Source organism: Lonchura striata, chromosome 6, assembly GCF_050655825.1.
Source record: "Lonchura striata isolate lonStrDom1 chromosome 6, ASM5065582v1, whole genome shotgun sequence".
Lineage (NCBI taxonomy): Eukaryota > Metazoa > Chordata > Aves > Passeriformes > Estrildidae > Lonchura > Lonchura striata.
Genome location: NC_140708.1, coordinates 37,394,174 through 37,421,997, shown reverse-complemented (window position 1 = coordinate 37,421,997; position 27,824 = coordinate 37,394,174). Strand labels below are relative to the sequence as shown.

General features: G+C 41.8%; 1 protein-coding gene across 6 annotated transcripts in view; it reads left to right on the top strand.

Annotated features, from left to right (window-relative positions):
- The window catches only part of CHST15 (carbohydrate sulfotransferase 15), a 46,230-nt gene extending 18,889 nt beyond the window's left edge, over positions 1-27,341 (top strand). For all 6 annotated transcript variants that reach the window (XM_021526366.3, XM_085582934.1, XM_085582936.1 and 3 more), the window contains 7 exons: positions 7,534-8,598; positions 9,340-9,679; positions 13,629-13,775; positions 18,185-18,341; positions 21,879-22,035; positions 25,404-25,551; positions 26,701-27,341. In XM_021526366.3, coding sequence (XP_021382041.1) covers positions 8,056-8,598; positions 9,340-9,679; positions 13,629-13,775; positions 18,185-18,341; positions 21,879-22,035; positions 25,404-25,551; positions 26,701-26,891 — 1,683 coding nt within the window. In that variant the 5' untranslated portion in view covers positions 7,534-8,055 and the 3' untranslated portion in view covers positions 26,892-27,341. The remainder of the gene's footprint in view (positions 1-7,533; positions 8,599-9,339; positions 9,680-13,628; positions 13,776-18,184; positions 18,342-21,878; positions 22,036-25,403; positions 25,552-26,700) is intronic.
- Positions 27,342-27,824: the final 483 nt, after the last annotated feature.

Here is a 27,824-nt window from a genome sequence, read left to right as displayed (position 1 = left end):
GAAAGGAATCTGTGAGCCCCACGGGATGGGTGCATTGGTTTATCTTTGGTTCCATGGAAGGGCCCCAGGACCATGTGGGGTTTCATTTGGAAGTTGCTCACAGTTACTGTGAGGATTGAAAATAAAGATACTAAACTTCAACCACGCAGAATGATTTCTGAAAGGGGATTAAAGTGGCTTTTTGCGAGAAGAAGTGCACTGGAGTAATTTATGTAAAGACACAGTTTTTTTGCACAGTGTGCAGCTCTTTCATATTCAATATAAACCTGTCAGTGATTCTGGAGCAAGGCACTATGTGAGATGAATAGGAACGAAGGGAAGGGAAAAGATGAATTGCTGGAGCTGTTGCACATCGTAGGCAGCAAGTTTTGATCAGGAGTTGAGAAGCCAGTGTGCACTGCAGGCAAAATTCTGCTCCAAACATCCTCAGAAATGCATGGAAACAGCACTCTGCTCCATGTTTGTACAGAGGGAGGATTTAAACACATTGATGGGAGCTCTGCCCTGACACAGGAGCTCCAGGCAGGTGCTGCCACAGGCTGGGTGGCTGCTGGTGCTGCTTTTTTCCTTCCAGGGTTTTTGGACCTGTATTTGTGGAGAAATGGCTAATTTTTGGTTCTGTTTGATTTTCCTGCCTGCAATTTTTATCCTGCAAGTAGCCCAAAAAGTAAGATTTTTGATTTAGACTGATTTAAATCAGATAGAATAGAAATAGAAATAGAAATAGAAATAGAAATAGAAATAGAAATAGAAATAGAAATAGGAATAGAATAGAATAGAATAGAATAGAATAGAATAGAATAGAATAGAATGAGCAGTGAAGTCATTAAATATAATTGGTGGGTTGGTTTCTTTCCTGCTGAAAAATGCTTTAATTTAAAAATGGGTAATACTGAGTTTTTTTATTTTCACATTCTTGAGGCAGACCAAACAACAACACATCAGAACATCTGGCTGTGGCATTTTAGGAGTGCAAGGAACTGGACCTTGATAATTTCCAGGAACTTGCACAAGACTTTAGGTGCAATAAAGCATTTCTGGGGAAGGACATGACCCTGCTGCCACTGATCCAGGTCAGGGAGCTCCCTTTCCCAATCCCCACTCTTTTTTCCTTGCTTCCAAGGATCTGTTTATTCAGGCAGTGTTTGTGCCCTAACTGTGTGGTGATTCAAGCTCAGTAACTATTTCCTGAGCATCGCAGCCCAAATAATAGAAGTCATCCTTATGTGATTGAAATGACTACTGTTATGCTGATTTTAGGGGAGTTTGCTGATTTTTTTTTTGCAAGTGGAGCAAGGAATTTTGTTCTATTCTCTCATTTTATTTGGACATGTATGGATGAGGAAGGAGCAGATTGTGTTTGGATTAGATTCTGAGAAAGGAACCAGCTGGGTTATGGAAGAAACCACGGTTGTTTTTTAGGCGGGATTGCTGATTCAGTGGTGATTCAGGAGGTTTTCTTTGGCTTTAAAAGGCCATGAAATGCAGTCTTTAAAGAAAATTTTGGACTTGAACAAGTGCTCAGCAGTTGTTCAACAGGTTGAGTGTGTAACCATGATCTGTGGCCACCTGCTCTTGCTTTGAGGATGTGCCTGTTTTCCAATTGATTGCCTTCAAAATGGTTCCATGGTTCCATACAGCGTCTTGGGGGTTGTATTTATTGATGATTCTTTCAAAATTAGGGGATTTAAGTAAATGAAAGAGCTTTACATAACTTCAGTCTGCAGGAGGTTGCTGAGCTTTGTAATGAGTCCTGTGGCTTTTCTAAATCACTGGAATTGCTTTTTGCTTGTTTTTGTTGTTTTGGTTTGGGTTTTTTTTTCCTTTTTTGTTTGCCAGAAGTTTGCAGAGCTCAGTGATTCATGATCCTCTTTTTATTGACATATCATCTTTCTGGCATCTTTCTGATTTCTCTGAGGTAAATAGATGTGAGTTCAGGCAAAGTTTATTTCCAAAAATGTAAACTTGAGGAGCCAAGTGTGTCCAATAAGCAGGAGAGAGAAAAATCTATGATTATTTCACTCTTTTCCTTACATAATGATCTTTATTTTTTAATTTAGCTTAGATTTTATTCCTTCTACTGGGCTATTTTTTATTGAAATGGTACAGCCTGCCCACTCACAGGATGAACTTTCTCCTGCTGGACAAATACTCCACCACCCTTGTACAAATACTTCAGCTTGTTTGTGTGCTGCCTAACCATTTCTAGTAAGCTTGATAGCTAAAAAATATCTCTAATTGTAAGGTTTTCAGGTTTTTTGTGTCCAGAGGTGATAAATTTATTCTGCCTGGGCTGAAGAATTGCTGTTGTACATGGACAGTGTTGTACTGAGTGATGGAGGAATGGAAGAGGAATTACATGGCTATGCTGCATTGCTACTAAATATTGTTGGGTTTTTTCTTTCCATATGAAAATGTTACGAGGATTTCACTCCACCAGCCTCACTTTGCCCTTTCATGTTTCCATTCCTCTTGATGTGAGTCATGGAAAGTTGATCGTGGTAGGACTGTGGGCAGCCTTTCACTTCCAGAGCTGCATCTCTAACTAATGACAGCCTTGTCTTCACAGGAGATTTTCAGAGGGAAACATTTCCACAGGGAAGTTCATTTCTGGAGTGTTCAGGAGGGCGTGGGATCAGCTTTGCTCTGAGATTTCGAAAAACATCAGCAGTGCAAACTGAGAACTTGATTTCAACAAACCTTCCTGATTTGGCAGGGAAGGCACTTAGGCAGAAGGAATATTTATCCAGATTAGTGGAAACAATTAGGAGACTATGGATAGAATAACATAGCTCAAAGAATGGCATTAGATATATTAAATTAGGAGTAATGTGATGTTCCTGGCCAGATGATTCAGCAGTATTATCTTTTGCCTATTCTTTTGTTTGGTTGGTTTTTTTTTTTTTTTTTTTTTTTGATAGAAGTGTTTATCCTTTATTTTATCTGTACCTTTTTAAGAATCTATAGCTTTTTAAGTAGGCTTCATCCTATCTAATCTGAGAGCTGTGGATTATTTTCTCACTTGCATTAGACATCCATAGTTTAGGTTGTGAGCTGCCCATCAGGACTGATTCACCTGAAATCTTCAATTATAGTGTGTGAAGGGAGGAAACAAAGTGCTGTAGCTTCACTGACATAAATTCAGGGAAGCATTTATACCCCAGGATGAGAAATGTCTTCCTGGTGTACCTGAAATGCGTTTATAAGAGGTTAACAGCCACCTTTTCATGTGGTGGGAGGAGAAGCTGACTGTGATTAGAAGTAATGAGGCTACGGAAAAATGTAACCTGAAGAGCACCAGTAAAAGTTTGATTTATCTTTATTTTAAAGAGTTTTGAAAGAAAATAAAGCATATTAAATATTAAGGAGCTGGTGACCTGGAAAACAGGTCACACATTTTACATATGTGTAAAATCTGTTCAATCTGTTTTATCTTATTCACAGAGGAGGACAATTTCAGCTACGTGACTGAGCATATGAAAGTAATTGCTTTTTAAAGTCTGTCGGTCTCTTCTCCCAAGGGACAAGCATTAGGACAAGAGGAAATGGCCTCAAGTTGCAGCAGTGGAGGTTCAGGTTGGATATTAGGGAAAATTTCTTCATCAGAAGTGTTGCTGAGCACTGGAACTGCCCAGGGCAGTGGTGAAGTCACCATCACTGGAGGGATTTGAGAGCTGTGTCAGTGTGACACTTGGGGACATGAGGTAGTTGTGGCTTTGGTAGTGCTTAATTAATGCTTGGCCTTGATGATCTTGGAGAGCTTTTCCAATCTCAGTAATTCCATGATTCTGAGATTCTGGAACCATTTTGGTTACAGTCTTCCCTTACAATCCTTAAAAAGAAAGGGGAGGAAATTTAGGAAATGTTTATTTAATAGGAATAATACAGAATTTCGGATGTTTTCTATACAGTTAACAAAACCCATGTGGATGATGAAAAATCTTTTATCTTTTGGGAGGAATGTCTCTTTTCACCCTGTGTATGAGATGAGTAGGGCCTGGTGGGTGCTGTATTTTCAGTGCTTTGGTGTGAGGCTTTGTGGTTTGCTTTTGCTGTTTGCTTTCGTGGTGCCTGCCCAGTGGTACCCACCAGCCTCCTCTCCTGCATCCTGAGCCCCCAACAGCCCCTCCTCTCATGGAATGCAGGAATTGCTCAGGGAAACTGCCATTAAAAGTCTCACCTGTTTGCTATTAAGTTCTGTTACATATAAATACCTTTGTTATCTTGAGCCTGCTTGAGTTTGGAACGAAGTCCCCTTGGCTTCAGTGGGAATAAATTGAAATCTAGGAGAGCTTTTCCATTTTTCCCCCCTATTCTGCTGTGTGTCATCTTGTATATCCATATTTCCTTCTCAGGCTATTCCCAAAGATCCTGGTTTTTATGAGGAGGGCTGCTTTTGGCCAAGGAGCTTGCAAAGGTTGCTGTTGATTTCTGCTCTGTGGTTAGGGCTGGCACGCATTAATGTACAGCAGACAAATGCAGTATAGACGTGATCATAAATAATTCACCCTTCCCTCCAACAAGGGGAAATTACATGCTACATTATTCAATATACAAAGACACTGCTTGTTGTGTAAAGAGAGTAATTTTCTGCCAGTGAACAGCCAGCAGCTTTGCAGCTAAAATATAAGGAGACACACATGGTTTATTGCCAGCTCAAGCCTCATAACCTTCCCTCTGCCTGCAATCCACATCCTTGTGCTCTCAGGAGTGGAATACAAAGAGGTGACGTGTGCTGGTGGCTGTGGTTGTTGCTGCTGGGAATGTTGGATGGAAGGAACAAAAGCAGGGCACTGTGGATGTCTTGATTTCATGGGGTGAAGGAGGGAAATGAGGGCTGGGGGAAGATGCTGCTCTTCTGGTGAGCATCCTTCATGCCATGCTAAATTCTTAGGGAATGAACTGTCAAAAACTGCTTGGGAAAGAGAAAGGAGTGGCACTAAGAAATCAGATCCTTTTATGTGTTTGTTACAATTCAGTTTTTTTGTATTTCATGAACGTGCCACTGGAAAATTGTGTAAAATGGTGTGTTGGCAACTAGCAGTTATTAAAAAAAAGAGATCAATGTCTCTATTCTATTAGCTGAGTGATCTGTCATTGTCCTGTGATAGGTCATCAAACTGATCAGCTAATTAAGGAGCTTGATGCAGTGCTTGTGCATGAGCTGGCAGAGTTATGGTTGCTGGTGAAACTTTAAATTTCCCCTCATGACTGGTGTGATTAATATCTCAGTTTTACTGTAGCCTAAACATGTTTCTATTTTTTTCTCCCTTGTATCAGCTTCCTGATAAACCATTTTCTTCACCTGCCAAAGATGTAGTTAACATGGTTTTTCCTTGGCTTTGTAATATTTGTACCAGATTTTTGTGAGAAGTATCTGCAGCTGTGAAGGGTTCAATAAATTCCAGTCCAATTTTTTAACACGCAAATGGACATAGGACAGAGAAGGTTATGTGGTTTTTCTAAGGCCCTGTGGTCTGCATTAATTAATGTATTTCTGATTGCTCTTTTTAAAAATTTGAGAATTGATGTCAAATACACATGCCTGGAATTGATCCCATAAGGCCATCTCAGATAAATCTGTTCAGTCAGTGTCACTGAGCAGGTTGCAGATCCCTGTTAGAAGAGGACTGGAAGATAAATTGGAATTTTTCTTTATTTTAAATAGCCAGTGCATAGGAATTGGTCTATGAAAATAAACAGCAAGGAGCTGGGGAGCAGAGGTCTGAGAGGGTACTGAGGTGGATGTCAAAGAAGAGGAGTTCAGGGCAGAAGGGTTACATAAAAATCAATGTGTAGAACATGATAAATGTAATTGAAAAGATGCTGTAGGTTGGGGTTTTTAGATATTTTCTTGCTTTAACCTGTAGCCTCTTCATGCTTCTTTTTTCAGAGGGGCTTTTTTCACCTTCCTCTTTTATCTTTTGTGACAAAGGCCCTCATCTCCATCCTCTCCTTTTTGCAGTTGTTTTTTTTTTTGTTTTTTCTTAGCTGTTTCTGTTTTCATTACTTCCTCCATTGGATGTAGATGCTGCCTGAATCTGCCCTGACACTGCCTCTGTCTCTGGCCCCCTTTGCTTCCTCTTTGAAAATGTTTGATCAGGGTCTTATTTCTGCCTGAAATATTTATTTGGGAAGTGGAAACTTCTCACTTCTTGTCAAAACTTCCCTTTCTTGTCCTTCTCACCACCATTGGTGGTGTTTGGACAACCATCAAGGTCTTGCCAACCTTGGCTCCTTTCCGTAGTTCCTCTTTTTCTTTTGGATGTTTACTGGGGGGATGTTTTACACATAAGAAATTATAAACTTTCTAGGTTTAAAATGACCCATATGAATCTGATTTAATATCTCTAGTTGTTCAAACTCCTGTCAAAGTCATCACAGCTTTGCTCCTTTGGAGAAGTTTTCAAGACTGGTCTCTGAGAAGTCTTGCACTGATTCTTTCTCTTTGGTTTAAATATAGTCAGTAATGATTATGCTATGATTTCTGTCTGCCTCATCTGGCTCAGAGAATAAACTCATTAAAGAAATGAACTTTTTTGGTGTGGAAGGAAATTATTTTGCAAATACTTTTGTTCAATATTTATCTAATTATTTTTGAGTCTTTGAGACACAGTCTGCTTGCTCTGATTGCAGAAATCCTCCAATATGTGACAGTGTTCAGTGGGAGAAACATCAGAATACAAATAATTTCTACAAAAGCACTTTGTCTCATACAAAAATGCAGCCAGCAGGATGATGATAAATGTGGGATCTGAACTGACTGTCCCATTTGATCAGGACACTTTTGTAGGAATGAACCAGGAGTTATTATCTAGAATTATAGCAGTGCTGCTGCATTAAAAATAGGTGTTGATAGAGCTAAAGGCAAAACAGTCAAATTGTGGGACTCATAATAGTAATGATTATACTTCTCTGATTTGGTGAGTAATAAGAGGACCCATCATTTTGTCCAGAAACCTGAGATTCTGTCATTAGCCTTTTCCTTGTGTCTGTTTTTTAATCCCTTCACTTTGCTGAATGTTTTACTGATGGCTTTTGATTTTTTTTTTTTTTTTTTTTTGTTTAGCTTTTTATCTCCCATGTTTGAAAGGAGACTGCTACTTTATCCCTGCCTCAAAGAGGGTCCTACCCCACTTCAGGACTGTTCATTTATGGTCCTCAGGAGCAGATAAGAGTATAATTATTTAAACCTGTGTCACTGGATACTGTCCAGAAATGCTCCCATATTTCAAGAGCAGATTAAGATCTGCTGGGTGGGTTAGTGAGTCGTGTAGAGTTACCTGTAGTAGCAACCAGTCACTGATGTGAGCAGATGGGTGATGGAAAATCAGGGGCAGCTCACTATGAACCTGGAGCCAAATGTTCCCTGGGTTTAATATCTGAGTGCTGTAATTAACAGACTTGGCAAACGACAGGCATCTTTCAAATAGGCATCTGAAATGACTGGTGGTAGGTTGTGCTTTGCTGTGGCTGTGGCTGATGTGGATTTGATGCCTGGCTGTGTATAAATATCTGGGTTTGTTTCTCTAGGTTGGACAATGCATCTCTTTGGAACCACCTCTGGGAAGATGAAGCTTCCAGCAGCAGCAGTGCAATTTGGAACCTGCTTGTTTTAAGGGAACCTGGAAACTTCTACCCATATTTGCCTATTCCAGCATAAAGCAGAGGAAAATGAGTTATTTTTATTTTTTGCATATTTTCACACTACGTAACATTTTTGTTTCCTTCTCATTTTGTTCAATGGGAAAAACTTGAGCCAGTTTTATAGCTGATCCTTACTTCACCACATTCCTCTTACTGAGCCAAATTCTTGGGAACCACATACAGAGTACATTTATTTTTGTGTCTTGGTGGAGGTTGGGGCTTCTTTTTCTTTCTGTGACACATGTCACTTTTTATTCTGTTTTGAAGCTGTCCTTTTGCATTGCTGAGTAGTTGTAGAACCACTCCAGGAACAAAATAATTTCAGACTTGCAGAAGATGACTCATATGCTTCAGAAACTTTTTATGGCTGTGCTTGGCTCATTAATGTAGGAGTGTAACGGTAGTAATATGAGGTATTGCATTAATTGCTGCATACATTTATTACCAAATGACTTGCACAGACAGTGTTTCAGATGCCGTGGACCTGATCACAATAACCAGAAGTGTCCTGTGTGCAGAGGAGAAAATAAAATCCCTTTGTACACCGACAGCAAGCAGATGAAGTGGCTCGCGGTGCTGGAAGTGAGGACTGACCACTGTGAGAGCTGGAATGGCTTTTTCTGCCTGAGGAAGGGGAAGCTCTGCAGTTTGATGTTTGGGTTGATCATAATGACTCTGGTGATGGTATCCTACATACTGACTGGAGCCAAGCACGGCCTGCTGCTGATCCCATCTCCCTTCCATTACGGAGCTTTTGCTAGCAATCCCAGCTTAATGGACAATGAAAGCCTTAGTGACATGAAAGACTATTACCAGCCTTCAAAAATGAATATTTCATATGTAAAGGATTATCCAAGCATTAAATTAATTATTGACACCATTACTTCAAAGATAGAGTTTATAACGAGGCAGCGCCCTGATTTAGAAGAGCTGAGGAAGCAAGAGCCACATGTAAGTATGAATTGAGGTGTGTCTTAAACTGCTTTTTACATCCTTATTTCAAGGGTTTTGGATCAATCTTTTGCCTAGATATAAAAAAGTGCAACTGTTTGGATGTTCATGCAGTGATTTACACCATCTAGAGTCTCCTGATTCACAGCAGCTGAGAAGTTGATATTGTAGATCACGTCCCTCTGAGTCACGGGCAGGATGGATGGGTTCTATAAATGGTCTTGACACCTGAAGCAAAAAATCAGACAGTCTTCTGGTAGCTGTACAATGTCACTGAACTTTTACCTTCTCTCATGCAAAAATCATTGTGACTTACATTTACCTGTCACCTGAAATGATAAATAAGAAAAGAGCCTTTCTAATAACTGCTAGCTAGGGTGTCCTCTTGAAAATCATTGCAAACCTTGTATTTCAGAGTTAAAAACTGGAAGGTAATTTGATTTGAGGATTAGATGTCTGACTTTAAAAATCAGTTCCTGGGATTGCAGAGGATTTGAGGTGATTATTGAGGCCCTTTCTGGCCTTAAAATGAAAGGATTTCTAAATACTTGTCTCCCAGCCCAGTGGGTTGCACAGGGTTTGGTTATGGTGCCATCAGAAGGAAAAAATGGGGTCAGCTTTGTAGGTAGAAGTATCCAGGTAATGTTTCTGTTCTCTCACTGAGCTAAGTAAGAAAAGTGCTAAGTAAGAGAAGTCGATTGCTTGCTGCCTTGACTGAAATTGTTGTTCTTTATGTTGCAGATGTTTTCGGTAATTCCTAACAAATTCCTTCCAAACAGCAAGAACCCTTGTTGGTACGAAGAGTACCGCGGGAACACAACCACGGATCCCTACGCCACCAACTCCTACGCACTCTACTCCAAGCGCTTTCGGATCATTTTTGATTACCTCAGGAAGGTATTTTGGAACCACTTGTACCACTACAAGGACAAGCACTACCGCCTGCGCTGCCTGCCACACTTCTACATCATCGGGCAGCCCAAGTGTGGCACCACGGACCTGTACGACCGCCTCCGGCTGCACCCCGACGTTCGCTTCTCGGCCATCAAGGAGCCCCACTGGTGGACCAGGAAACGCTTTGGTGAGTCAAAATGTCCTTTGCTAGGCAAGCTGTGCCCCCTTAAAATGTTGTAAGTAATTGGGATGAAGTTTGTACATTTGTTCTGTATTGGCTTGCCTAAAAACTGTCACACGATAACACGAAATAACTTATGCATTCACACTAAGATCAAAAGAGCAAAAGGAAGTAACTTTTATTTCTGACTTTGCAGTATATATAATTCCAAAAGTGACAGTGGATTGGAGGATGAAATTGCCACCTCTCCAACCACACTGGTTAAACCAACAATCTATTAATTCTCTCTTCTCACAAAGAAGAATGCAAAACAATCATTATTTGCATAAACAGTGTTTGAGAGCTCCAGTAGAAATATGTAAACATCAGAAGACATAGCAAACTTTTAAAAGAACTTTAAAACTTGTAAAAGAACAGGGCGAAAAGAAACCACTGAAGTTGGTGGTTTTGAGAAATCCAGGTGGTGGATGCTCAACCTGCTGGTGTTCAATGGTGTTTTGGGTAAAGCCTCTTGAGAAAATGCACTTTTCATTTGGTTTATTTGCAGCGGTTTGGAAAATCAAAGGGAAAACAAAAACAGTGCATAAGACTGACTTTATGAATTTATAAAGGCGAGAAGAGAAACTGTTAGGCTGTCATGAGGGAGTTGAAGAGCAGCAGTGATACTTTTGTACTGCAAAATTCTGTAAAGGCTTTCTTACATCAATAAATGATGGGTCGCCATTTAAAATTTCAGTCCTTATGGTTCAATAAATACAATTGTGGCAGGAGCTTTGTTAGTGCCACAGCTCTGGGCAGCACTGATCAGTAGAGCTGCTCTGCATGAGGAATCTCTCTCTCACTTAGGACCCTGCACATATTTTTGATCCTTTTTCTGGATGATATCATTATTTCCATCTGTGAAGGCAGACTTGACTAGCTGGGGTTGTGGCCAACTGGACCAAAAGGCATCCACCCCTCATGATTGCACCTCCAAAGGGTGTCTTGAGGCAGTGGGGCTGAGCACAGAATTTCATCCATCTGAAGTGTTTTCCTCCTTCTTATCTCTCTCTGGATGCTGAGGAAGGTCTGTCTTGTGGTTAGAGATGAGCTGCAGAAGACTCATCTGAATTTCCTAACTGCTCCCCTTTACATGTGCATGAGCGTTGTGCCTTTTGTATTCCACCCAGACACTGGATTTTCCTCTTCTTGGGCATAGCTAAGTGCTGGCATGCCCTCACTTTGTATGACTTTGGTATCAAAGATCAAGGAAATTTCAGTGATTTTACTGTTTCCAACAGGAAGATTCTGTTTATTTTAGTGACTTCTTAATTTCTGTTTCTCATTTGTTCTTGCTTTATGGCAACAGACACAGACTTTGGAACAGAAAAAAACTGGCGCTGGAGTGTAGATGAAGACTTTGATCACTACTTTCTTTTGGTGCTTTTCTAAGCTTCCTTGGAATGGGAAAATACTGAATTTCTGTGTCTAAAGGCAAGAAAGAACACTTTCTCAGGCACTGGGACACTGGCAGTGCTACTTCAAATTCTTCATTTCTCCTCCATGTGGTCTTGTCATTTCCATCTTGTTTCCCTGTGCCCTGGATCCCAGAAGAACCTTTGAGCTCCTGCAGACAGGGTTTTGTTCCTTGCTTGGTGAGGAGCTCTCAGCCACAGAGATGGGAATTCATTATTTTGCTGTTAAATTTTCAGTTTTCTTCCTTCGCAAATGCCATAAGAAAGTTGCCAAAGTAAATACTTTGGACATTTTATAAATACTTTTTTTGTAAAATAAGATGTAGAGCCATGTGATAAAAATACAGCTTTGCTTTTGAGATAATTTAATCCTGTTTGAGAAACACTGGAGGCACCAGTGGGAATTGAGGAGTGAAACCAAGTCAAGCAAAGAGAAGCATCGTGGTCCTCCTTGAAGACCCATGAGAAGGGACTTGTTCATCACTTGTTCAGCAGCTGACTGAAGACAAAACATGGGAATTATGGAATAGTTTGGGTCAGAAGGGACCTTTAAGCCCATTCAGTTCCACCCCTGCCATGGGCAAAGACACCTTCCACTATCCCAAGTTGCTCCAAGCCCCATCCAACCTGGCCTTGGACACTCCCAGGGGCCCAGGGACAGCCACAACTTTTTCTCATGTTCAGATAAAGTGATGGAAAGAAGGAAGTGTCAGCAAAATCTGTGGAAGATTTTGTGTTCCATGGTAGTGCTGGCAGGAAAGGCCGAACCTCATTGATACCTTAAGCTAAAATGTTTTACAACTCCACTTACATCAACCTCAACATAAATGTTTGGAATGAATTTTGGAGGAGGTAATGCACCCAGCCTCACTTCAGCAAGACTGGACTCACTAAAGCTCTGAACCTGACCTACCAAACAGGCAGAAGAATGTAAAAAATCAGGCTGGAGTGCATCTGACTTGAGAACAAGGGTGAATTCCTTTCACTGTGCTGGCATTCACAAGCCCTCCACTTGCAGAGTCTTGTGGTCAGCCACTGGGGACCGAGTGCTGATCCTTGAAGAGAACATTCTTTGCATAATTCAGTTTTTTTGAAGTTGTTTTGTAAAGCTGGAGAATGAGGAAACATTGCAGAGCTCATGGTCTCATGGGAGAGGGATCTGTAGGGATGACCTGATCTTTTCAGCTGTCTGCCACTGAGAATGAAAGATCAAGTTTACTCCTGGTGGCTCAGTCCTTTAATTCTGCCTTTAAAGTACATTACCTAATGGTTACTATTTAAAAATTAAGGAAAGAAAAACAGAGAATATGACAAACACACTCACAAGTGAAATTGAGACAGCCAGCAAGTGGCTATGACTCCTATGCTCCTGGCTATTAACTTGGTTTGGTTTCTAACACTTAAGCTGGACAAGAAAGTCTCTTTGTTCAATGGCATCCTCTGATTCAGTGGATTTTTATGAGACTGACTAATTTCAGCTGAAGTTAAACAGCCCTCTGGGGAGGCCCCATTTCGCAAATCACTCCTTTCCCCTTCTGCTGGGATGGTTGATGCTCCACAGGACTTTGTCTCAGCTTGACTGTCTCTCTCTCCTGGCTCCTTGCCACTGTTTCTGTTCCCAGGAGTGGGGTGGCAACAAACCAAGGCTGTCTGTAGCACCACGCTTGCGCTTTTTCCCCCCTCAAAACAAGTCAAAATATGCTGTTGAACTTTCTTCTACCCTCATTAAATCCCACTTTGCTAAAGGGGAAAATCAGAGGCAATGGACAAAAGCAATCCCTTGCTGAGCTTTCCTCTCACATAATTGATAATTATTGGCCTTGTGGGAACAAGAAAGGGAGAGCTGAGAAGTCCTGTGTGGGGAGCATGTACAGCAAATGGAGAAGTGGGACTAGATTTGGAAACAGGAGTGGGAAAAGGAGTATAAAAATCACAGGATGCTGCTCAAGATGCTGAAAAACACAGGGGGAAGGTGATACTGAACTCACCCTGGAGTGCACGGAAGAAGAGGAAAAAAAGAAGATACTACTGTGGAGCTTTATTTGCATACCTGTGAAAGGAAAAAACCCATGAATGATTTCCCAGTGTGTGTTGATTTGCATATTTGGCATCAGAGCCTGTGCTCAATCTCAAAACAGTAAATCTAGTGGGAGTCCAATATTACTGCAATTTACATGGGTGCAAGTGGAAGTAGAATCTTATCTTCTATATTCCTTCCAGAAGCTAAATTTGGAAGAAGATAAATCCAAGCTCATTCATGCAGGGACTACAAAACAGAGCACTTAAAGTATGTGAAATTTATGGTGTAATCATTCAGTATCTCAGATCTCAGCCACTTCATTATTGGCACTTTTGTCTGAGGGTTGCACGTGGTCGTTCTGATCTCGTGCTGATGTTGGCTGGCTGGGGGCCAACCACCTTGGTTTGCACCAGGGGTTAGTCTTGCCCTGCTGTTGTTATAAATGATGATTTTAATTCTCTCTTTTTGGCTGTTCTTCCAGGAATCATCCGGCTGAGGGATGGATTTCACGACCGCTACCCGGTGGAAGATTACCTGGATCTGTTCGACCTGGCAGCACATCAGATCCAGAGCGTGCTGCAGAGTGATGCAGTGAAGGAGCATGGCAAGAGGAACAACATCATCATAGGTGAGCAAAAACAGCCCCAAAATTCTCTGTGTCTCCACGTTGGCAGTGCTCAGAGCTGAGGCACCAGAGGGGGATTTTGTGGCTGGTTCTCAGCACAGAGCCCCTGATGTTGCTCTTCTCTGGTGTGCCTGGAAGCTCTTGGCTTTCTTTTCCTTCTTTCTTTGTTAAGAAGCTGTGATTATCTTCAGAAAATTCCTGAGCAAATGCTGTATATCTGATGAGCATCAGCATTTAATTAATGTGGTTTTTTTTTTTTCCAAGAATGAGAATGACCTTGGTGACTTGTTCAAACACAATTTTCATTTTGTTTTCACAGAATCATTTAGGTTGGAAAAACCCTCTTAAGATCATCACACCCATCCGTTCCCCCAGCACTTCCAAGGTCACCACTAACTCATGTCCTCAAGTGCCACCACTAACTCATGTCCCCAAGTGCCACATCCACTTTCAGCACAATTATAAGGAGATTGCCTGTAGTGCTGGGGTTGTGGCTTCACTTCCAAATGCTGGAGCAATGTCTGGGATAAATCAGTAATTGTGGTGGTATGGCACACACTGGGTGCTGCAGAAATCCTGGAGCTGGTGGGAGATGTGGGAGCAAAAGCTCCCAGTGGCTCTTAAGCTCCAACAGAAGAAATTGATATAATTAGTTGGTATTAAATTGCCTAATTTCCACTAAGAATGGTCTAGAAGTGCTGTTTTATTGTACTTTAAGGAAGTCCATGGTGAGCACAGGGCTCTAGGGAGGGATCCCTGGATTGCTTTCCATGGCACACAGTGGTCAATCCACTGGGCTCATCCACTCTGGCCCATGGTGTACTGATTTACAGTGCCCATGAGGAATATCACAAACTTCTAAATTCTGCTTTTGCTGTCTGATAAAGCCAGAAAACTGAGGGGATGGGAGTTTTACCAGTCTTATTTCACAGGGAAACCAGACACATTCCATGCAAAAAGTAGTTGTGCAAGTGACAGTTCCCTGTCAAAAAGAGACTTTTCAAGTAGGCTTGAAGTCACAATTTTACAGAAAATAGAGACAAGATTTTACTGCCTGTCCTCAGAATTATTGGAGGTTTGGTCACATAATAACCTAAAATTTTAACCTATTGCTGGCTGGGTGAGATATGATGATGCCTTGGGTTGGTTAAACCAGAGCCTTGTCTGAGAAACATTTGTTCAATACTTCCCCAGCCTCCATTTAAATCCATCATTCACTTTATTGAACATTGCAACAGTGAGCAGCGTTTGTAAGATGGGGTTCTTAAGAAATGTTGCCATCAAGGACATCTGCAGATTTTCCTGCTACTTATAATAATATCTCCTGTCCTTTGATGGGTGAAGTGCTCATACTAATTAAATTCACTAATCTAATTGGCAATGTACATCTTTGATTACCCACCTCCTGTTGCAGCTTTTTGTAGGGTTCACTTTGTGTTTCTTTCCTGTGGTCTCATTTCTTGTTTCATTAAGGTTCTGCTGGGTTTTCTTATTAAGTTTACAGGAAAAGTCTTGAATGATTATACTCATTAAAGCAGTCTTTTATGACCTTGGTAAAAAACAAAACAAAGCCATCTAGCCTAAAATGAATCTGTATGAATATCAGTTTTTTTCATAATCCTCGTTTTCTTATTTCAGATGACTGTAAAGAAAAATCAAATTAAAACTGTAAATATTTCAGTAGTTCATCATGTTATATTATTTTGAAAAGATAGGCCTCTTTGGATATTAAACCTACTAGGTAATAACTGCATTTTCCAAAAAAAACCACCACAATATCTGTTTAGAGATGAACCCCAGAGTACAGAGCTGTCCAGCCTGAGGCATTCTGAACAGGATTTGTTTATGTGGAATCATTAATAAGATAAATTCAGAGGAATGACTTGTGAAAACACAATATGATGTTAATCCATTCATGACTGAATGAAGAGGTTATGCACCATTCTTTAGGTAATTTAATAATTCATATGACCTTTAAGTCCATAAGAAAAAAAATAATTCAGTTATACCAGTATAATTAAACATAATTAATTGTTGGTTATTAATTTATCTCATGTTTAGTATGGCTTGTTCTCTTTGTAGGTATTAAACCTGTATTATAAATGAAAACCAAAACTGTCAAATTGTCAGAAAAAAAATTGTTTCCCTGTTTCAGGAAATTGAAATTATAAAAGTTGGCAGGGACCAGAATGATTATTATATTTTTAATATAGTTTTTCCCCATAATTAAATTTGTGACAATCATCTTGTGGGAAGATTTATCCTCTTGACCCCAGGTTTTGCTGGGCTGGAGGAGCACCTTGAGCCCTGTTAATGCTTTAGCATGATTTGGTTTTGTGCCTGTGATCTTGGGTTGGACTTGACAGTCTTGGAGGTCTTCTCCAGCCTTTATGATGATGAGATTTTCCCTGACTTGTGTCCTGCCTGCAGCTTTTGGGTGATGGAATTCACAGTTTCTATGGAATGTGGGCTCTGATGTTAGGAGACTCTGCCCATTTAAATGAACTGGGTGGTTTTGGTTTTTTGTTTTGGTTTGGTTTTTTGTGTAGTTCACATTGCAGCAGCGTAGGGAGGTGTTTGCAGGTTTGGCCACACTAATTGGGATAAATCCAGCAGAACATCCACAGTGATCAGGGAACAGAGCAGAGAGCTGTGAAGGATGATCAGATCTAGTCCAAAGAGGAGTAGGTGGCTCGATGAGGTCGCAGACTTTAATTACCTTGCCGTAATTCCATAATTGAGGCAAACATTTCTGAGGGAGCTGTTCCAGGCTGTCAAGGGGATGGAGCAGGGACTTCCCAAGGTCATCTCCACCCCTGGAGTGCCCTCTCCAGCAAATCCCTGCCTGCAGGGGCTCCTTCCCTTTGCGTTCCCCCACGTCCTGGTGGCTCAGGAGAGGTTTCTGTGGCAGGGCTGTCTCAGCTCCTGGCCTCTGTTTAATCCTTTGTGTTTCTGCCTCACCCAGCGTGGGAGCTGGGCTAATTGAGTTTTAATTGACAAGTGGAAGCCTGCTGGTGATTAGGCAGTGCTTTGGCTAATTAATTTAGAATGGAAGAGTGGAGCTGTTGTGGACACCCAGCTATAGCCAACGGACCTGATCTCCTCCTCCTGAAAAGAGGCAAAATGAACGTGACAGAAGATTAATGTGTTTTCTAACAACTCCCAGACTTTATTAATGAATCCCATTATGCTCAGCTGAAGTTTGGAGCCAGTGCCTTTCTCATGTTGTGTTTTGTCCATCTTTTTTAAATCTTTATTGGGCTTTCCCAGCAGAGGAAGGGAGAAGAAAATAGGGAAATAATGTACAAGTCCATAAGCCTACAACATTATTATTTTTTTAATCTCCTTCCCTTTGATTTGAAAAACCTCATTAGCAAGAATTAGCTTTCATTAGACTGTCAGAGAGTGGAAGTCCCCAAAAAGCTTCGGTGCATGTTTTGTTGAACAGTACTATGCCACATAAATGCCAGGACTGCTTAAAAAGACAGAAAAGGTTACAAAATTCAAAACAACATACCAGATAATTTATTTAGCAGCTGAACCATCACATACCTCATTCTGGCAGAGATTTTTACTGAATATATTTCTCCCTGTAGCATTGCATTCTGAGTGAGCTTCTTCAGACACTAAAGATACCAGAATCTGGTATTTTACCAAAGTGTGCTATTTATTCTATAAACCTTATCTAGTCATAAATAGTTGACTTCTTCTACATGAATAATTATACAAAAAAAAAAAATTTCAAACATTAATGACGAATCTCAATTGCTTTTAAAATATTTCTTATATGCCCACTGATCCTCCTGATGATATTTACCACCCTGTTGATCAGCAGATTTCCACATTTTTCTGTGGCATATTCTGCAATTTGTTAGCAAGATGCTTCTCTGAGATTGGGAGCATTTAGGCCAACCTGTGGGTGCTACAAAATGCATTGCAAAGCTTCAGCAGGGACAAACTCCTGCCTCCTCAAGGCCAGGTTGAATGGAGTTTGGAGTCACCTGGCTTAGTGGAAGGGATGGGAACAAGATGATCTTTAAGGTCCCTTCCAGCCCAGCTCATTCTGTGATTCTGTTGATTCCTCACTGGAAAATGTGCTAAAACCCTGAGCAGTCCATTCCAGCCCAAATTAAATGTATTTGCATGTGTTAGCCACCAGTAGGAAGCAGTGTGGTGATGGAGAGCAACATTTCAGGTGGAATTGCATAAAACCTGCCTTAAGCATCCCTGCATTGCCAAAGGCACAGGGCAGTGGGATTGCTGCAGCTCTGGGAGCTTTAGCCAGAACTGAGGTGTGTTGAAATCCATGGAGTCAATTTTGATCTGCCTTATAGTGCTTAAAAATTCAGCCAGTTTCCACTCCAACATGAGGAATGGAATGAGTTACCAGCAGAGGTGCTTTTCATTTCCAGGGGAGGCCAGTGCCTCGACAATGTGGGACAACAACGCTTGGATTTTCTTCTATGACAACAGCACTGAAGGAGAACCTCCCTTCCTAATCCAGGATTTTATCCATGCCTTCCAACCAAATGCCAAACTTATCATCATGCTGAGGGACCCTGTTGAAAGGTGAGTGAGAATATTTTCTTGTTATAATAATATGTTTAGCTCTCACTCTGTTGGATGCAAGTAAATATTCACGTGGTGCTTGTGAGCCACTTGGTTGTGATAAGAGGGGTTTTATTCTGTGTATTTTGGCACAGGTAACAGTGATAATGTTTTAAAGAGAAGCATGTGAGTCTGAATGCCATGACTGCCATACCTGGACTCCTGAACTACTCTGAAAAAAAGGATTTATAGGTTTCCAAATGCAATCTAATGCAATTACCTGAGCTAATATGCCCTGGTTTTCAGTAGGACTCTATATACTATGAGAGCACTGCATCTCTAGATCTCAGCAGAAGTAGTCCTGGGAAATGTTTCATTTCATTTAAATAGTGAAATCTATGTTTTTATGGGGTTTGCAGTTCAAACTGATTAAATAATAATGATTAGGAATGATTAAATAGCTCTAGAGTCAGCAAATGATACAAGTTCTTAAAACTCTTCAAAGTGTTTAGTCAGACAGTTGTGTAAAGTTTCACTGGACATTTGTAGCTGGCACAGCCAGCAGCTACATGAGTTCATCTTTGGTCTTCCTTTGATTGCAGGGAAAGGGCTTGGCTTTTCCCTGGAATAGGTATGGGCAGTTTTAAATGGCTGTAGAGAGTCAGGAATGTCCAGCTTTTCACTTACAGTTCACTTTTTCTCTCCAGTCTTCCTCCAGATTTCTGGGACATTCCTTCCCACTGTGTCCTCTGAAGCAGGATAATAATGATGGGAGTCATGGGGAGGATGGAGGGGATGGAGGCAGAGGCCACAAGGATCAGACTGAGGGGGTGTGAACTCCTCACTGCAGCTCCATAAGGATCGTCAGAACACTTGTGGCAGGGCCAGTGCTCAAGGGCAAAGCACCAGGAAAACTCAGAGAAGGAAGGAAGGAAGGGGATGCAGGTGATGGTGGGGATGAAGATGATGGTGGGGATGCAGATGATGGTGGGGATGAAGATGATGGTGGGGATGCAGATGATGGTGGGGATGCAGGTGATGGAGGGGATGAAGATGATGGTGAGGACCAGGCTCTGGTGTCTCTGGGAGAAAAGCAGACCTGTGCTGCTTGTGCAGGCAGCCCGTGCCCTCTGCCCATCAGCTTCCAGGGCTGGGGTGGTGCTCCCCAAAGAGGTTCCCTGCTGGCAGGACATGGCTGTGGGGAGAGCAGGACTGGGAGATGTTTCCCAGCTCCTGTGTCAGCAAATGCAGCTCTCAGCATCAGTGTTGTCTCCTGACCCCAGGAGTTAACAGATGGTAATTTTATGCAAGAGAGTGGCTGGAGTGGCTTCCTCATGTAAATTAGTGACAAAATCCCTGATTGCTTTAACCACCCTCTGTAATGGAGGTGTAGCTCTTTGCCAGCTCTAGCAGGGGTCACAGAAAAAGTCAGCTTCATCTCCTTGACTGTGTTTATGACAAAGTGGTTCCTTTTTATTTGCAATTCCCTGCATTCCTCGTGGCTCATCTGAGCTGCAGGAGCAAAAGCAGAAGGGACAGCCCAGTGCCAGGCAGTGGGACAGATTCCTTGGAGCAGCCAGGAGGGCAGGGGGCTGGGATGGGCTCTGGTCTAACCTGCACAAAGTCTGGGCTAGCCCCAGCAGGGAATATCTGAATGACATCTTTTTTTTGAGGTGGTTGTTGTCAACTGGTGTCATTACTTCATTGGAATGGACAGAGGTTGAAGGGAAGGACTTCAAGCAGCTAGAACAGCTGAAATCCTAATTAGCAAAGGCAGATGTCCTCAGAATTAAAAACAGATGGGAAAAAAAGAAAAATGGAAAGGAAATCTCAACTGCCCTCCAGAGGGAGAACTTGTCCTCAAAAATGTAGTTTTTCATAAGATGACAACGAGTCTGAAAAATGAGGCATTTTTTATGATGGATGGATAGAAATATGAAGCAGTCATATTAAACATTTTTAATGACACTTCAGCCTGGCCCATGCTGTACCTGATGCCTGCTGGCTGATTTTTCCCAGGAAGAAACCTTTCACCACTCAGTCCCACCATCCCTGGGACAAGCTAAGTCCTGATATCCACATTTCCTGCAAGCAGGAGATGCTGTTGTGTGTCTAATTTAGGTGAACTCAGCTGGCTGGCCTGGTCCTTCAGCTTTTCCCTCTCTTCTTTCTTTTAAAATGAACAGAGAATCTTCATTTGTTTCACATGGGAATTAAAATTCTGTTCTTGCAAAACACTGACATAAATAATGAGTGCTGAGGGGCTGTTCCTGTGCTTAAGTGCTCTGCTGGATTTAGGCCTAAACTTTCCAAATGAGGTGTTTTTAAGTACCCATGGAAATCTAGGGAAGTTAAAGGGTAAATAAACTAAGTGCAATACAAAAGGTTATTGCAGTAATGTGTGAGACCTGAATAGATTGGTGCTTTTATTTCTTAAAAACCTGTGGTTTTTGAAAGAGGCTGAAAAATATGTAGGATTTCTTGAATTTTATCAAGAGAGGGGTACTATGGAGGGATCAAATCTATGCTGCAAACACACTTAGGGAAGTGACTCCTCAAATGATACAAAATTGTCTTTGAAATCCTGTGGCATTGTTGTGGTTCTGGTTATTCTAGGCCTAATTATGAATGGAAGTTAAAATACCATGATCTAATATTTGTGATCCAGATCTAATATTTGTGTCATGTCTGGGCATTTCCTTTGTCTCTTTAAAACATATTTATCTTGCAAAAGCTGAATAAAGGTTTCAGGGCTTAATGCTAAAAATGATATTTTCCTTGCCTGTAGGTTCTGGGTTGTTTCATTGCATCACCCCCAAAAGAATTTGAATTTACATAATCTTTATAAAGTGATTTAAATCATTTTAAGTGATTTAAAGTAATTGTAAAGCTTGTGTTAAAAGTGTGCAATGAAGGGATAACGCTTTGTAGCTTAGAGAAACTCCTGCTTCATCTTAAAAAAATAAAAATAGAAAATCAACAGGTGCAGTAAATTGGAATTTTCTGATGGAAAGTCAGCATAAGATTGGAGAAGCTTCCTGTAAAAAGAATGGGAAATATGGGCTCTTTCTAACTTTGAGTGTAGCCAACTTGGTAGTAATATAAAAATTACTCTTTCTAACCCACCTAAAGTTTCTAAAATCAGCTTTAAGCTTTAGAGACAAGGATTGTTCTTGCCCATGGAACAGCAGGTGTAGAGGTGCAGCAACATCAGCTGAGACCAATTCTGTTCACAGAGAACATGAATTTAAAGTTTCAATTTTGCCTTCAGGGGAAAACATTGGCTCACATGATTTCTAGGGTCAGCTCTCCAGGGATGCAGTCCAGGGATGCAGACCTTGAAAGTGGGCATGCTGTTCAAAATCCCCTGGAGAGGGTTTTCCTGTGAGCTAAAACTCATTAAAATGAATGAAAAAATGCCACTGGGTGACAGGCGGTGGGTGGGATGCTGTTACACACATGTCCCCTTTCCCTGGTGTTCCTGTAGCTGATTGGAATTGCCAAACCTGTTGTGTAAATAAATGTTCTTCCATTCCCTTCCACGTTTTGCCCTCACAGGTTGTACTCTGACTATCTGTACTTCGCCAGCGCCAACAAATCCGCGGAGGATTTCCACGAGAAGGTGGCGGAATCCCTGCAGCTCTTTGAGAGCTGCGTGCTGGATTTCTCCCTGCGAGCCTGTGTCTACAACAACACCCTCAACAACGCCATGCCCGTACGTATTTCCTGGCACTTTTGCCTCCTTGCTGCTTTCACAGAAACCTCTAAGATCAACGAGTCCAACCCAGCCCCAACTCCTCAACCCAACCCTGGCACCCAGTGCCACATCCAGGCTTTGTTAAACACACCCAGGGATGGTGACTCCACCACCTCCCTGGGCAGCCATTCCACAACTTTATCACTCTTTCTGTAAAAAACTTTTTTCTGATATCCAACCTGTATTTCCCTTGGTGCAGCTGAGGCTGTGTGCTCTGGTTCTGTCAGTTCCTGGAGAAAGAGCCCAACCCCAGCTGAGCACAGCCACCTTCCAGGAGCTGTGCAGAGTGACAAGGTCACCTCTGAGTCTCCTTTTCTCCAGGCTGAGCACCCCCAGCTCCCTCAGGGGTTCCTCACAGGGTTTGTGTTCCCAGCCCCTCTCCAGCCTCGTTGTCCCCTCTGGATGTTCTCAAGGTCCTTCCCAAGCTGAGGGGCAGAGCTGGGCACAGCACTCGAGGTGGGACCTCACCAGTGCCAAGGACAGGGGCAGAACGAGCTCCCTGCTCCTGCTGCCCACACCATTCCTGACCCAGCCAGGTGTCACTGGCCTTTGGCCACCAGGGCTCACTGCTGGCTCGTGTCCAGTTGGCTGGTGACCAGTAGCCCCAGGTCCCTTTCTGCCTGGGCACTGTCCAGCTGGACAACCTGCTGGAAAGGTTGTTAAGACACCAAAATCCTGTGCAAGGAAGCAGCGAGAAATCAAACCTTTCTCCCTCTTCGTTTGTAAAGTGGAGGGTATAAATATATATGTAGACATGTAAAAGATGGTGTGAGGGCCCAGCTGTCTCCTCAGCCTGCTCCCTGCTGAATGCCAAGAGGGATAACACAGCTTTCCTATTGTGCAAGTGCATGGAGAGCATATTTAGTGAAGATTACAATTTAATGTGCAAGCAAAAAAAAAGTAGTTCTGGCAAAGATCTTTGCAGTACCAAATTGCCTCAAAATCAGAATAAATTATATGTTCTTTTGTAAGAAAAGGCTACCAATAACTAGATAAAACTTTTTTTCTTTTATTTTTTTTTAATCGTTCATGCCAGAAAATTATACAAGAAAACACAGAAACTGCTGGCAGGGAAATGGATAAGTATTACAGGCTTACAATTCCAAAATTCACAATTTTAGCATAGAACTGACTTCAGATTTTGCTCGAGGGCAGAGAAGAGATGAACTTGGAGTATCTCATCTGGTCAGACTGCTGTTCAATCCTCTTTTATTTGCTCAGGCTGTAAAGGATTCAGAGGGAATAGTTCCCTCCTTTGCCTCTGGGCTGAAGTTGTTGGCTGTTCCACTGGACAAAGAGCAGTACAGAGTGCATTCCACGGGCTGGAGCCCTGCAGCAGCACAGCAAACAGGACACTGCTCTCACTACCAGGTAGCCTGGAGCTGCTCATCCCTGAGTGCAGCCCCCAGCACTTCCTCACACACCAATTGCTGCTGGGCAGCATCACAGAATTTTCCAGCCATCTGCTTGCACAAATGTATCCCTTCCAGTGTGGCAGAGAAAGGCAGAGAGAGAACCAGAAGGAAAGGTTTTCCTCTTATGTTCATCCTCAGGGTGCAGAACCCATCTCCATTTGCTGTCTTCAGCAGCCCTCTTGAAGAAGATGCTTTTGGAAACGAGCAGAGGAGGCCTCTTTCCTTCCACAGAGCCACAAGCAGGTGCTTGCAATAAAACCCACATGCCAACTGTGCTCCTCAGTGGCCTTTTTTAGCTTCTCCTTCAGCCAAGTTGCTAAATCTGTTGTGTTCGTGGTTTGCTGAGCATTGAAGAAGTGAGGATTGCTGTCCCTGGTGAGCTCATTAGGTTGCTAATTCTGTGACTGTGCCAGGAAAAGAAGGGGTTTGCTATTTGTTAATGTGTTTCTGAAGCCAGAGAGGTGTCCTAGGCATCCTGGCTGCTGATGGATGCTGAGGGGGAAGAAAGGGGTGTTTGGCACCTGGAATCAGTGAAAAGAACATTACCCAGGGAAAGGCACAGTGACCAGGGTGATCCCAGCTGTGGCCTGCCAGCACCTGGAGGAGCTTACAAGGAAGATGGAGAAACTATTTATAAGAGCCTGGAGTAAGAAAAGAAACATTAAACCACAAGTTTGCCCCAGTGTTGAGTGCAGTGAGGCACTGACTGAGGGGCTGGGGTGCTGCCCTGCCAGAATTGTCTCATCTTAGCCTGGTGTCTTCATCAAATAAAAGTTTCCAGATTCTGGTGTAGCACATCTAAAAAGAAATCTGATAAATATGGAGACTTACGGTATAAGACACACATCAGAATGACACAGGTTAATAATAATTCAGCAAGACTTCAAAATAAGGCTTTTTTTGGGGAATTTAGGTATTGTAGGTGATGGGGCAATGTCAGAAGTGAAAGGGGCTGTTGGCTGACTTCATGGGCTCTGTGGTAATGTGAGCTGAAGATGTTAAGTCTTTTTTATGAAAGATGCTTAAGACTTGGGATTCATGTTCCTCTCCTCTGAGCCTGAAGGGATTTAGAAAAATATTTATAAGCACAGTTGGAGCTGGACTTTTTAAGAACACCAAGGCTACTCTTTTTATGTTTCAACTTGTTATGTAAAACTGAGGAGGAAAGAAAAACAGATAAAGGCAGGAGAGGCTGAAAATCTGACTTTCCCCCACTCTGGTCTGACTCTCTGGGTACTCAGACAAGGCACCATGAATGCTGCTGCAGCTGAGATCTCAACCTAATCATTGCAATCAGAGGATGCAGCAAAATGCACCCAAATCTAACACCTGACAGCGAGGCAGAATATTTGTCCTGCTCATGGCAACGTGACCTGGTGCAGCTGAAAATCATGGAATCATTTAGGCTGGAAAAGACCTGTAAGGCCACTGAGTCCAAGTTTTAATGCAGCACTGCCAAGCCCACCCCTAAATTATTTTCCCAAGGTGAAATCAAACTGAAATAAGCAGCCTCAGGGTCTGGAGAAGGGGCAGGACTGAGCATCTTCCCTTGAATCACTTTTCATTCGGGGGCTGAGAGGCCTCAATGTCTCCAGGAAGGCTCCAAGCACAGAGATCTTGGGTGTGAAGTGGCTGAGCATCCTTCTACAGATATTTGTGTCTGTGCAACAATTTTACACACACCTGTGGCTGGTGCAGCAAGTGCAGCTTGGTAAAATGACATCTCTCACCAGCAGAAAATCTGTTTGCAAAGATTTCTTTAAGCTGTTCAGAAAATGAGAGGAAGATGTAAAAATATGCACATGCTTTCTTTTTGTCGTTCCTTAAAAGCACATTTTGGGATTTTTTGGTTCTTTTTACAGGTAGAAGTGTTGTAAGGTGAACTAATTTGAGTTTGTTTTGTATTTACAGGTGAGGTTACAGGTAGGGCTCTATGTTGTGTATCTCCTGGACTGGCTGACAGTTTTTAACAAAGATCAGATCCTTGTTCTTCGCCTGGAGGACCATGCATCAAACATGAGGTACACCATGCACATGGTGTTCCAGTTCCTGGACCTGGGTAGGTGCTTGCTGGCTGGTTTAAGTGTGCAAAATCATTATTATCCTTCTTCTTTTAGGTTGGTTTTGCTTTATTAAGAGAAGCAAAGGAATTTGGCTTGAAGGATGGATTAATCTTATTGCCTGGAGTCAAGCAAAATTAAATTCTCAAATGCCTGGTGTTAGAAGATCTTAATAAGAGCAAGAAAGAAAAAAAAAAATCCACACCACTAAGAATGCAGGGATTTATCTTCCCATACAGAGGCCAATCCTGCTTCTGAAGGCACTCAGGGCTTGTTTGCCATGGGTTTATGGAGATGCAAAGTTATCCCCCACAATTTTAACAAACTGAAGTGCTACCAGCCCAGAACCTAAGTCTGAGCATGATGAAAGGTTGTGTTTGTAGCCGAGGAGAAGGGGGAAATTGTGTTTTTGCTGTGTTGATTGAGACATCTGTTGCTAATCCTTGGAAGAAACGCCGGCAGACAAAACGTTGCCCAATGTTGATTTGACAGTAGCAAGAGAATGAAAATGTGGCTGAAAAATCGTCTGTCTGGTCCAAGGATTTGGTCTAGATGATGAGAAAGCTTGGATGGAGCAGGCTGAACAGATGAAAAGCTTGGCATCTGCTTCCTGAACGTGGTTTGTGCTGGAAAACTCCCTAGCTTTTTATCTTGCTGAGGCACATTTATTCCCAAAGCGGGGTCTCACTACACCTGTGTCCACTTTGATCCCACTGCCAGCCTCCAGATAAACAAGCCAGGCCTTTCCTGAGTGCTGAGTGAAGCTTGTGGGGTTTCTGTTGGGTATTAGTCAACTCACACCATGAAATGAAATAGCAGCATAAAATACCTGCAGCTCCAGAATGGAGGGGAAGTTGTCTTCAGTCACTGGGCTTTTTTGAAAACAGGTATTTTCCCCCAAGAGTAATTTATGCTGCTTTTTATAGAGATGATTAATTAATGGGAGAAGAACATGCCCTATTTCCATATTTACCAGTAGTGATCCATTTTACTGATCTAAACCTGTATTCAACATTCTGAAACATTTTGGCTGCTAACAAAAACGACATTTTTCTCCACTTGGCAAACCTTCTGATTTAATCATTAGATATCTTTAGGATGGGCATTTTTGGGGGAAAATTTGAAGATGATATTCTCTTTTTCCACAGGACCTCTGAGTGAGAAACAAGAAGCTCTGATTACCAAGAGTCCTGCATCAAACACCCGAAGACCTGAAGACAGAAGCCTGGGCCCGATGCTGCCAACCACCAAGGCAATTTTAAGAGATTTCTATAGGCCTTTTAATACAAAACTGGCACAAGTTCTTTTTGATGATGCTTTTTTATGGAAGAGGACATAATATGTAAATTTCTTGCCACGACTACAGTGCTTAGAGGAGTTTTTATTTTTTTAAATTCTATTTTTGTGCGTGGATATTTTACATTTTTTTTTCCCATTCCAAAGAGCAGCCGATGGATGAGCTGAGAGTCTCACCTTCAGCCAGCACACATCTCAACAGCTCTACCACACTTTCCTTGGGAGAATGGAAAGCATGTTGCTTTAATCACTTTATTGCAACTTCTTTCACCCCAGCAAAGGAGTGGACAAGCATTAGGACAATGATGTCTTTCACTCTTCCACAGGGGTGTTGAAGTGTAACCTTCTGTGAGATGCTGCAACACAGAGTCAGCATCAGTTTCCTACAATTACACTTATAACCTCTCATTTTCAATATATGTTATTCACTCATTTTTTTTCAAGCAATCAATGTCATTTAGTCATTAAAATTTTTAATTGAATTCAACCTAAATTCTGTTTCTTTTTGTCAGCCTGTTTAAAGATGGTCTTCACTAACTGTGTTTCCTTAATTCTGAAAATGAAGTGCATTCACATAAATTTCCAAGTCTCATTTATATCTTCAAGAGAAATGGGCTTTCCTAGCCACAGTTCTTGGAAAAGAAAATTTTATAATCCATGTGAGAATGGATGGCTGCAATGTAAACAGACCAATTTGGTGTTTAGCATAACAAATTCATTGCCTTCCATATTTTGTTCACGTAATTATGAATATGTATAATTTATTCATATCACTCACACATTTTTCCAGGAAATCTCTTTTATTTAAAAGTCTGTTCATGGCCATGAAGAGCTTTTATGGATATTTTTGCTAAATTCTGCAGGGTTACTCTTCTCCATTGTGAAGGAATACACATTTTAAAAGCCATATGAAATTTTGCCGTTAAAATCATAAATGAGAAGGATTCTCAGTACCTTACAGAAAGGATGTGTTACC